The following is a 12,485-nucleotide window of genomic DNA, read 5'->3' as shown; positions in this document are numbered from 1 at the left end:
AAGCTACAAATAAGCATATTTTAAATAATTTGGGGGGGGGGGGTTGTATTACTCGCCTGCAAGAAAAGAGATAAATATTTTCGTGATTTGATGCACTTTTAAAAGGTTTGAAAACATTGCAAATTTGTAGTATTTTCACTACCTCGGAAATTTGATAACACCGCTGATCAAAATCATTTCTTCCAAAATCGCAGCCAAGAGAGCAGATTTCCCACTTCCAACAGGTCCTACAATAATGGTAAGTTTACCTGGAAAGGAAGAAATGAAGGAATTAAAGGTTCACTGATCTACAGTTTCTGTCAAAGAAGACGGCAGTTGTTTACATTTTGAGAGCGTGCACAGCGTAAACACGGAAGTGGGGTTCCGATTGGATCAATCGTCTGACAATCATAACAACAGACGCGGTAATGTGATTTGTCGATTACGCGTCAAAACGTTGGTCAGTGCAAACAGTTAAAGCTCCGCGTATGTCGCTCATTAACAGGGCGCTCACGTCAATCTGAGCAAGGGACTTCCGGACGGTCTTCCCTGAAACCGAGTGTAGCTGATATAAAATAAATGAAAGCCAATGTCACAACATACGTCTTAAAATATAAACTTCGCAAACATAGGCAAATGCCGCCAATTACCTGTTTCAATCTCAGTATCAATGTTCTTCAGAACTGCGTTCTTCTTATCCCACGCTAGAGAACAATTCACGAACTGAAAATGAATAATGAAAATGAATCTGGCAATCGATATTAGCATTGTAACCCTTCAAAATGTCTTCCAGACAAAATGCCCCGTTTATAGCATTGTAACTTCCGGTATTCGCTGAGCAGTTTTGGGACACTTTGAACTCTGACCTAGTGGGGAAATTGATTTAATTATCATTCATTCATTTTTTATTGTAATAATGTTATCATTTTCTTTTTAGTTAATATGTGAAATATTCATGTTTTTTTTTTATTATTATTATTCTAGTAAAGTGTCCCAGAACTGCAAAAACTGTTCCACAATGCATTGCAAATTTTATTGCTGGGCTTATTAGGCTATCCCAGAAAATAAATGCTCAATACGTTTGCAATAAAAGCAATTTTACGACAGTCGAACATAAAAAATAAGATAATACCTGTACCGAAGCTCCAGGTTTGTCTTTCGAAATCCCATTTGCCACATACTTCATTTCTATATCGCATTTAACTTCCTAAAAGTAATAATTAAATAGAAAATATTCTTTAAGAATAATAATATATGAATCAATAGCAAAAATTAATTTTTTTATCATCACATGCTCCCACAAAATGAGCATAAAGTTGCCAGGACACTGTAAAAGATACAGTATATTAATCATGAAAAAATCAATAGAAAAGTTGTTTTGCCAACTTTGTACTCGATTTGCAGAGCTGTTCATAGTGAGTTGAGGCTTTTTAGTTCTGAAACATCGAAGTGTTAACTGGGGTATTTGTATAAAGTTAGCATTTGTGTAACAAATAACCAGACTCTCAATTACCTCGTTAGAGTCCGTCGCAGTCTCATTCCCATGCAACAAAAAGGCGTCCAATCTCTTAGTGCTAACATAGCCGGAGACTATAGCAGAGATCCCTGGCGGCAATTGGTTGAGGAATGCTTCAAGAAGGTTAAACAAAGCTAGTGACGGGAAAACAACTTCCGGGATCAGTTGGTTTCCTGAAAGCCAAGTGTATGTCCCAAATGACTGACAGGAATAAAAAGAAAGCAAGAAATGCTTTTAAAAAAATGTAGTGGTACATATAATGTCGATACATCAAAGAAAGCAAATTGAATGAAATGAAGGAGGTTAGCAGAGCAGGTAGAAAAGAATCACTAACAACTGTTAACAAGCCAGCAATAACAGATCATGGAGTTGACAAGGACCATGTTATTGGTTGCGGTAGGAGCGGAGATCATTTGCACTGAACAAATACGATTCGCACGCTGGATAAACGAGGCTATATCAATTAAAAAGAAGAGGGCACCACCATGACTAGAGACGACGGACAGTATCAATTATCGCACAATTTTGATGAGTTTCTAAACCTGGGATCAAGAAAATCCGCAGATGGAAAATCAAGTGGCAACACCAAGACATGCACTGGAGATACATATAGCGTCGTTTGCCAGTTGGAATCACTCATCATCAAGTGTTGACAACGGTAACAGTGTTTGAAACATACACAAGTAAGTGTTATTTCTGGATCAGATACAACGAAATTTTTTTACAGAGTTTGTTGGCCTTGCCCAGGAAACCTAATCTGTCCAATCTAAGTTTCTTGACCATAACTTCCGTTACGTTAAACATGTTCCAATGGTGCATAAACTTTAAATATTCATAATCAAACAATCTTTACTTACCACTAGGGCCATCAACAACGGTATTGCATTGCTACATATTGCTGCAAGAAATAACAGCAGAAAACGCGGCACTTTAACATCTTAAACATAAACAACAATACAATATTTGCCTCTTTCGTCACCAACAAACCCTTGGGAGACATGATCGGGAATGACTCTGATTATTCAATTTGTGTTGCCTATTTTACGGTAGGGCCTATTTGGTGCACTTGCTTATTAGTATCCACAAAGATACTGACAACAACTCGGATGCTGCGTTAACAGTTGGTTTATGAGCTTATACAACCGTTCAATTGGACGGTATTAAAGCTTAGGCGAATTTATCATTTTTGATATGCAAAAGCAAAATGAATCAAAGTATTTGCCAACGAAAAAAAAGTTATTGACGGAAATGCTTAGATATAATATCACAACGTTGAAAAAAAGACGAATGTTGCTGCACAATTCTGGTCTCGCTTGCCGTCTTTGCGTTCAGGAAGACCACTCACTGTCCCGAAGGTCACATCCAGACTTCCTTTCTAAAAGCTGTTATGACAGCGCGCAGATGTTTATGCGTATTTATAAACTTGTATTTATAAACACATCTAAGCTTGCTGATATAAGGCGCCTCCGACGACCCTCAGGAAGTTAGTGTTATAAACTGGTATTTGTAATTTCATACAACTAGTCCAAAAATTTCCACTTACTTGCAGACGTTTCGGAAACTCACAGTTTCCTTTATCGATGCTATTGTTGCAGTGACGATCTGTGTACAGCAGATGATTTTTGCTGCTTAGCAACCGAGTTGCCAGTTGATTTCTCAGCTATCAGATCGTCAAAGACGTGACTCAAGTTGTATTGCCCCTCGTCTCGGTTCATGGTTTTTCCCCGCTTTCTGATGGTGATTGCCTCCTTAATCCATCTCTTATATCTATCACTCTCTTTGCCTACGATTCTAGCCTCCTCCCAATTGATGACGTGGTTGTTGTCTACTACGTGGTCGGTGATGGCTGATTTATGAACTACCGATTGGGATGCCTTTCTAGTGGCTCTGGTTTTTATATTGTCACCAATTTTTTCAGCCTCAGTTTTATGCTCTTCCAAGCGTTTACCAAATTTTCTTCCTGTCTCCCCAATGTATGACAAGTCACAATTTTTACATGGGATTGAATATATCACGTCCGTGGAATGATGGGGATCTCGCTTCTCCCCATCATTCCAAAGAGAGTGATAGATATAAGAGATGGATTAAGGAGGCAATCACCATCAGAAAGCGGGGAAAAACCATGAACCGAGACGAGGGGCAATACAACTTGAGTCACGTCTTTGACGATCTGAGAAATCAACTGGCAACTCGGTTGCTAAGCAGCAAAAATCATCTGCTGTACACAGATCGTCACTGCAACAATAGCATCGATAAAGGAAACTGTGAGTTTCCGAAACGTCTGCAAGTAAGTGGACATTTTTGGATTAGTTGTATGAAATTACAAATACCAGTTTACCATGAACAGTCCTGATGAACATCTTCAAGAAGTTAGGGTTATAGACGCACCATTTGACTTCCAAGTGTGTGCTAGAAGTTGAGACCGGGACAAGTTTTTTCGCCGCTATAGGTTGCGATTTTTTACACTTGTGCGGTAAGTTTTTTGTTGTTGTTTAAACTAACTTTCACCTCCAGTCCCCCTCCAAATCAAATAGTGCGTCCCTTAAAACAAAACAAAAGATGCAGTGAGCTTACCTGTTAGTGACATGACGATATTTCGATAGAGTACCTGACGGTTTTCTTTCCTTCTCAGTTTCTTAATATTCTGACAAACAGCATGCTCCCAAGCATAAAGTTTAAGCAGTTTGATTTCTTTCAGGAATTCATGGGTGTGTTTCACTCTCTCATCGGCAAGCACCTGTTTAGAAAATGAGGCATCTTGATCATTCTCTAAGATTCTACTAACTTATTTCGTCTCTTCTTTGTCTTGATATTTAAAGTACACGGTAGGATCAACACAATCATCAAAACAAACACACACAAAAGTAACATTTTTGAAACAACCGGTTATTTACCAAAGTTTTCTTCTCAAAACTTGAAAGTGCTTTACTGCCGATAATATTGACTGGAAATAAAAGTATATAAACAGCTAAACCAAACCAAACCGAAGTACCCAAAATGTAAAACAAGGAAACCACGACTGCAACAATCTGAAATAATAATAGAAATGATTATATATGATATAGATTTCAAATTATCTTGAAAGTTTGACAAAAAGGTTAAAGAGCACTGGACTCCCGGCATTGGACATCAACCATTGTGTCCGAAAAAGGGAACACAGTAGGTATTATATTACTGCTCTTTTCCTAATTGCCCGATTAAGGGTAGACGTGCAATTGTTGGTCGAAGCAATCAAAATATCGATTCTCATTATCTAAATCAATATACCGTAAAACCCCGTCTACAAGGATATACCTAAGAAACGCCCTCAATAAAATTGGTTGCTTTTTGTATTTGGAGTTTGAGCAAATATATACTGGCACTGGGTGGCTATGCATTCCATCTAAGTATGTTGTAACACCAATCAATTGTATTGACATAATAACGTCTGTTTCGTATATCAGGATCGTATAGCTCAATTGATAGAGCGTCAGACTTTGGAACTGAAGAGATGCTGAAGAGAGCATGGTCCGGGCACCGGTTCCGTTTTTTCATTCTCGTTTAATTTTAACTTTTTGACATGTTGTTTTTATCTTTCTTCAAATCTACCTTTCTACTTTTAATTTTAGGTGTTTTTTTTTTTTTTTTTTTTCGTTTTTTTTTCGTTTTTTTTTATAGTTTTTTTTAGTAATTTTGTGGTTTTATAGAAACTAGTAAAGCATTTATTCTAAATAAAAGCGAAACCCACGGTTAGACAGATGTGTTGTAACTACTTGTCTGTCCTCGTCTTTGCAATAAAAACCTATGTTGCACCTTTGTGCCATCCCAATTCTTGAGGAATGGTAGGTAGGGTGCGTTTTTGGCGTAAGCACGATTTTGTTTCTACTTGAAATGAAATCAAAATAAATATTGTTCTGTTGCCACAATTGCAGTTTTTTCAATAAAAAAAATAGATGAGGAATAATAATTATTCCATATTTGAATCTATTGTCCCATCAAGAATAGAGTGTCTCAAAAACTTCAATCAATTCATCTGACAAAGGAAACTATTCTGGTCATTCAATTTTGTTTCGCTTGGGTTTCGCTTGCACCTGTTATATCACAGGCGTTGGTAGAGAAGGCACACTTCTCTTATCTTCACCGAAGTAGTGATGTAAACACTAACATGATTAATTACCATAGCTAGCAATGGACATACACTATTTTTTGTTCCACTTGAACCCATACTCATAGGCTATTCGCTGTCGATGTGACGTAATTAATCGGATTAACTACCATAGCAATTGATGAATACAATTTCGAATATATAGCCCTGCACTTCATCGTTCACGTGGCACCTATGCATTGAACCATAGTTGTCAAAGAAATGCTAATCACTCGCCATGTAAGATTAGTATTTATGAAAAGAGTGGTATTCAATCTATGTTTGGTGACATACGCGGGTGATTAGTGCAATCTGCTTGATGGTAGTTATTGCGATTATTACGTCACTTCGACAGCGAATTGTAGTATAGACGAATCCAACAAGCCAAGTGATGGTCAGAATTTATTCGGCCATTATACGCTGGTGAAGTTACGTAATTAATCGGATTAATTACCATAGCAATAGGTGAAAACAATTTTGAACATATCGCGCTGCGCTACAAGCAGGTTACACTCATCACCTGTACTGTGTATGTCTGCAATCATAGATTGAATACAATACTGGTCTTTTCAAAGATACTAATCTTACAGGTGCAGCATGATATGGTTCAATGAAGAGGTACCGCCTGAACGTATCAGTGTATAACGCGGTATATTCAAAATTGTTTTCACCTATTGCTATGGTAGTTAATCCGATTATTACGTAACTTCGCCAGCGTATTGAATAAAACAGGAGGATGTGAGTTCATAAGGGCAATGTCGGGGATTATAGGTCACAATCGATGTGGAGAGATGAGAGGTCCGACCAACAGCCATAGCGAATGGTTCATGTTCAACTAATTCCAGCGGACGGTCTGTGGCTAGTAAGGAATCGTCTTTGACCACACGCGCAGATCTGTCTCGTCAGGAAGATATTTAATATCCCGAATTTATAATAGGCCTAATAATAAATAAATAAATAAATAATAAATAGGCCTATGCCTACCAGTTCCATCGTATAACCGATCTGCTAGAGAATTTTGTTACCATGTTTAATAAATTCGTATTTATCGTATAATAAAATGTAGCCAAATGTATATTATGTGTCACACGGTTTTCTGCTGAACCACTAGCAGGCTATGTTACCACATCTATGACAATGACAAAGGTGAATTTTGATGATTTTTACGATCGTCCGGATGAGCAAATCACTGAATGGGTCTTTAGTTGCCTTCTCTCCTTATCCTGCCAATATTATATGAATCAAAGAAAAATAAAGAAAAATAAAATTAAACAAGAAAAAAAGACAACGAAAAGAAACAATAAAAGAAAAACAATAGAATAAATTAAACTAAATATGAAAAAAAAAATGATCACGAAAGGAGTCTTTAGAAAATGCAAGAAAATATAAATGAAAAGTTTGAACAATATTTTGTTTATAAAAGTTTGTGTGACCGTGATGAGGCTCGAACTCACCATCTTCCGATCTAAAGAACCAAAGTCTTATGCCTTGCCAAGTGAGCTATGCTCGTGAGATGCGAAATAAAGATAAAATAATACATTGTATACCTGCTTGTGTCGGTAAATGATTTGCTCAAATTCCATAATGTTATAATATTGTGGAGGGCGCTAGCGTGAAATATGCTATCATCACAGTCGCTACTATTCCTTATAGACGGGTTTCTACGGTATTATTGAAAATAACACTTTGATGTTTTGCAAAAGTTCATTCTACAAATCATATCCTTTGAAAACTTGCTTGATTTATTGTTGTTAATGAGTTATATACGTTTTACAAAAGTGTTGTTGTTGTTGTTTCAGCCCTCATAACTCAAGAATCACAGGACCTATATATCTGCAATATTTTAATTCTTCTACACACTTGCTATGAAATGATCAATGCAATTTTTGCCGAAGCTCACTACCCTTCGGAAGATGCTGTGAACTACCAAATCGCAACAGTTTAAAATAGTTGCTAACTTTAAATGAAAAATTACAACCGTATTGATACCAACGATATATAAGAAAATATCTTACTAGAGGGACAAAAATAATGCTATGAATCATCTGTATAGCTATCATTATACTCGAAGCATCCGTGGACATGTGATTGGTTATCCTTCCGATACTGGTTTTATCATTGGAGTTACTAAGAGATGAGAGCTGCAACGATCTATCATACACGGCAGCCTATTTGCGGGTGGAGAAAAAGTGACACCATACATGTTATTGTGATTTAACGTTTCGTGTCTTATAATAAGAGACAGATATCATGGATATAGGGACATCTAATCTATACTCTTCAGCTTTCGTATCTTTCTTTGTTTTCATTCTCATATCTCTTTGTCGCAGGATAGATAACCCGGCAATCAAACACAAAACGTTTTCGGCATCATTCGCTAAAGGATAAAAAAGGTTGACAAAAACGTTTAAATGTCATGTTATATAAAGGGTATATAAAGGGTATAACACGTTTTCATAACATTAAAACAATTGATAACCAACTGCAAATATTTTAACATAATGTTATTGATTCGTATCAGCACGTTACGCAACCATCTGACATTAATATCTTGATGGTTGGAAAGCAATGTTGTTATTGTATCGGTAGTCTAAAATGCCGATTAGCGATTCCTGTGTGTTAAAATCATGTCACGCATGAGTTATAATGAACTTGAGAACATGGATTATAACCAGAGAGCCAGAATTATTTAGCGGGGATTCAGCGTGATAAGTGAGCTACAGAGGGCGGCATACAGGGTGTTTAACTGTGAAGTACCGCGCCGTCCAATCCATGTTCTCTAATAATTAAAAGAATTCATGCGTAGAATGATTTCAACAAACAGGCGAATCGCTATTTGGCATTCTGACATAACCATAGTTAGGCTAATTATCATATTATAACGTGTAAAATTATTTTAATCATAATTTTTTATAGTGAAAAAAAAATGAAGTAAAGCAAACAGTAAAAAGGGTCATAATATCTCTTGTTTTGATTTACCTGAATAGCATTTTTTACACGTACGGATTCCAAAATAAGCATATACTGCGATCTCCATATGCAAAGTCTCTGAATTACATTGGCCACAAATATGAGAGCAAGTAGTACAAAGCCGTTACTGAAGAACCCTTGAAAAGATATATAATGAAACGTTCTGGAATCCTGCAACGAGAGAAGACGAGCATTAACAAACGAATAATATGAAGAATAAATGTTTGAAATTATTTTAACCTTGATTTATGGCAATAAATAATTTAATACAACTTTACCAGTCGTTTATTATTAAAACTTGCTGGTCAGAGCTAACGCGTGACTTTAATGTTAATAGGCGTGCCACGACTTGGCAAGATAATTATTTTTTAATGTTTGGGGTTCTTTTTAGCCCTGCGGGACAATTTAGATGGATATCCAAATTTCACGGTTTGTGATTCTTTGTAACCCTGCGGAGCAATCTAGTTAGATATCCTTATTGAGCGGCGCTTGTTGTCGGTCTTTTGCGGTTTGTGGTTTTAACTTGTTGGATATCCATATTTCGCGGTTTGTGGTTCTAAGTAGGCCTGCGGGGCAAAGTTGATGTGCAAATTCCGCGGTATTTGGTTCATTGTAGTTGGATATATTGAGCGGCGGTTGTTGGCGTGTAAGTGCCACGACTTGTCAAGTCGCGGCACTTCAGTACGATTTCGTGCTATACAGTGTATTTTACAAAAGGTTTAATGAGGTTATTGGAATCAAAATAAACATTACGCATGTATTACGGGTTGAAGTGGGTATTTAGCGAACGTAAAGATTTGTAAATTTCAGAGATGTGAATAGAGGTGTTTTATATGACCTTTAAATAATTGCCAATTTGATTGCAAATTGAAAATGTTAGTTTTTAGTAAGAGAGGGCCTATGGTCAAGCATGGGCAAAGTAAATGTGAATGAAAATCAAACATGTTTCTTTGATAAAAAAAAAATATCACAAAAGCAATGGATGTTTAAAATTGTGTTATCCTTGATTTAAGACAATAAATTGGTTAATAAAACATTGGGGGAAAAGCAGGTGGTGCGCGGATTTGAACTGGGCCACTGCGATAAATCAACGGGGAAAATGGAGTATTTAGTAATATGAATGTATGCTGTGGTCAGCAAAGAATAATAAAAAATATTGCAATAGAAAAAATTGATTTATTTTTAGCGAATGGTATTCAGAATTTGTAGGTAGGTTATCCAAGAAAATGCTACAGTGTATATTTGCAAGTGAATCTGAAAAAGTACTGTGAAAGTGATTCGCGGCTAGGGCTGTAGCCGTCTAGAAAAAAATCTGGATATCAGTATTATTATCAAATAATTTTGGCTATGAAATACTGTGTGAAATGAAGCAAGAATGTTTGTTTATTATCAAACAATAATTGACTGTAGGAATGATGTCACCTTTGGAATTAATGAGTTGTTAAAATATTACACTTGGGACAGTAAATAAGATTTAGCATAGATATATTTTGTACCCAGCGAAAAATATCACAATATAGAACAATAGAACTCATGTGCTTTTACTGTTTCGTACTAGCATAGTCTCGCTGGAGCATTATTCTCCTTTATCAGTCACTAAATTTGTATTAAAATTACAACAAACAAATCAAAATCATATGATATGATATTAGAAGGACATTCCTCGTATTCAGGATACAATTTGGTCTGTTTGAACTGATGTGCTCTCAGGTCCCACAAAATACTGTGTAAACAGCTTTGCCCTCACTGTCGGACTTCGCAACGTCCTCTCCTCGCTGGAGCTTCGCCCTCGCTCGTTGCGCCTTTGGCGCTCACCCCCACACGAGCGTCTTTGACAGAGACTAACCTGAGATAGTCCGTCGAGAAAGGACACTGACGACGAACTGGGTCCTCTTTAACAAAGACTAACCTGAGCCTGCTCTTTAATCAACTTTTTGTTTCACTGAAAAATATGATAAGCGAACATTCTCTTACTGTGTTTCTTTCTTCCGTTCTTTCTACGTATTCAATGATGCCACCAATACCATAAGGTGCAACCAAGACAAGTGACGCGCCACAGGTTCTTAGCAAGCCATATGGAACTATAACCTTCCATGAAAGCATCCAGAATACCTTCAGAAGAGATGGTTTGCGTCCAGATACAAAAGCAGTAGACTGAAATTAAGACATACTATAATGATTAAATAACCAAATAACCAATTAACACTTAACATTATTTTCGTATACCGGCTTTGTTGGATTTTATTTTTCTACTAACCGAACCAACCATGTTTAAGATATCGTACTCATTCACTTTGTTAACAACTAAAACATACAGACTTGATTTACCTTTTCTTTTTCGGCAGCAACCTTGAAATCCTGGTGATTTAATGCCGCCTGGTGTTCCGCAGGTAAACAACCGAGGTCCTCAATTGTCAGCGGTTTTTTGTAGCCTAATCTTAGTAGCCAAGATATCCACCAGTGTAACAGCTTGGAAGGAAAACTAACGTAGTCATGCAAAAACTGCATTTGTGGGTTGTCTTGGTCCTCAGAATCAATAAGTTCTTCATGTGTCAAGTTATGCCGACAAGTCCAAGTCTTTAATAAAAATAGTTCATAGATCATGTTATGTTAGTTTTGTCAAAAAGGAAACAAAAATTAAAGAGTAAGGCTCAAAAACTAGTTTGTTTCCTGTATACCATGTATACCGCGCGCATTTCGTTTTGGGAGCAATTTTACCGCATTCCGGTTCTTTATCATGTTTATTTGGGAAATTAAGAAAGAATAACATTTTCAAGCAACAAACTATGAAAAAGTTTTTCCCATGGGATTAGTGTTTTAGTGTTAATAAACGTATTACGAATTAATAAAAAGTGTTGCTAAATATTTTTCCAGTGTGAACTTCATTGGATAGAATATTATGTGACTGTACACTACGAATCAGCCGTAAAGTCAGCCCCGGTCAATTTTGTTTTATTTCGTGTTTAGAAAATATATATCATAATAAGCTTTAAAATGGTTTATCATTTGACTTCAAACGATATTCCAGAAGCGGGGATATGGTTTGGTGAACTCTGCTCCTTCAACAAAATGGTACCTTTTTTCAGTTCTACATTTGTCTCTTTTTCCACATTGCTGGTAATAAATATCAAACAGTGGTGGTCATTTCAAATCATCCCCAAGTCAACGAGGTTCAGGAATATCCACTCATTGTTAATTGTTGGTTATTCATACCTAGACCAAATACAATGCTTTGTAACCCACCACTTGAACAGGATTTAGCCAAAGCAAACAAAGACTAGAGCTATTAAGGATTCTATATATATAGGTAGAAGACTATTATACTCTTCAGCAATAGGATTATTGATTGGTTTAAACGGTGTTTGACTCGCGCTATCAAAGGAGGAATGTGTCGCACCAAATTGAGGTACCTATGAATACGACCTTCACGCACATTTTACACTGTAACTCAGAATACAATTTGCCGACTTTACGGCTCATTCGTAGTGTACGGCCACATATTATGAACATGACCTTATACTCACCAGTGACATAGTATATATCTCAACAATGCACAGAAGTCCGTAGGTAACAATCAAAATAAGCAGCATTGAAAACCGGCAGACCATAACATCAAAATGACTATCCAATAACAGGTTAAATAGCCTTACCATGTCCATGCCACACGATAACATCCAATAAATACCAACTACAAAAGAAGGCCATTTTTTCTTCCATACTTCGCTGAAATGGGTCAAACACACTGCAATAATACCAGTAATAAACCCACATATAGGTGGTATCAATAAAATCAGCATTGTTTGTGATTTCTGAGAGCGAGTGTTATTTGTTAACATTCCTTCTGCAATGGCAAACATTTGCATCAAAATTAAAAGAAACGAAAATATCCATCGTACA

The 12,485-nt window shown here is 36.6% G+C and overlaps 1 protein-coding gene and 1 long non-coding RNA gene across 2 annotated transcripts; both read right to left on the bottom strand.

Moving 5' to 3' along the window:
- Positions 1-138: 138 nt before the first annotated feature.
- Positions 139-8,392, bottom strand: LOC140167385 (ATP-binding cassette sub-family C member 9-like). The gene is made up of 8 exons (XM_072190691.1): positions 8,354-8,392; positions 4,390-4,524; positions 4,070-4,232; positions 2,353-2,393; positions 1,493-1,696; positions 1,112-1,186; positions 630-702; positions 139-248 (listed from the first exon to the last, which is right to left on the bottom strand). The coding sequence occupies exons 1-8, from the start codon at positions 8,390-8,392 to the stop codon at positions 139-141; spliced, it is 840 nt and encodes a 279-aa protein (XP_072046792.1).
- A 2,179-nt stretch (positions 8,393-10,571) lies between these two features.
- Positions 10,572-12,242, bottom strand: LOC140167942 (uncharacterized). Its single transcript, XR_011861094.1, has 3 exons — positions 12,113-12,242; positions 10,917-11,165; positions 10,572-10,742 (listed from the first exon to the last, which is right to left on the bottom strand). It is a non-coding gene; the product is annotated as an uncharacterized lncRNA (long non-coding RNA).
- Positions 12,243-12,485: the final 243 nt, after the last annotated feature.

Source organism: Amphiura filiformis, chromosome 13 (assembly GCF_039555335.1).
Source record: "Amphiura filiformis chromosome 13, Afil_fr2py, whole genome shotgun sequence".
In the NCBI taxonomy this organism is placed as follows: domain Eukaryota; kingdom Metazoa; phylum Echinodermata; class Ophiuroidea; order Amphilepidida; family Amphiuridae; genus Amphiura; species Amphiura filiformis.
The sequence above is the reverse complement of the archived record's forward strand: the minus strand, read 5'-3'. Positions and strand labels throughout refer to the sequence as shown.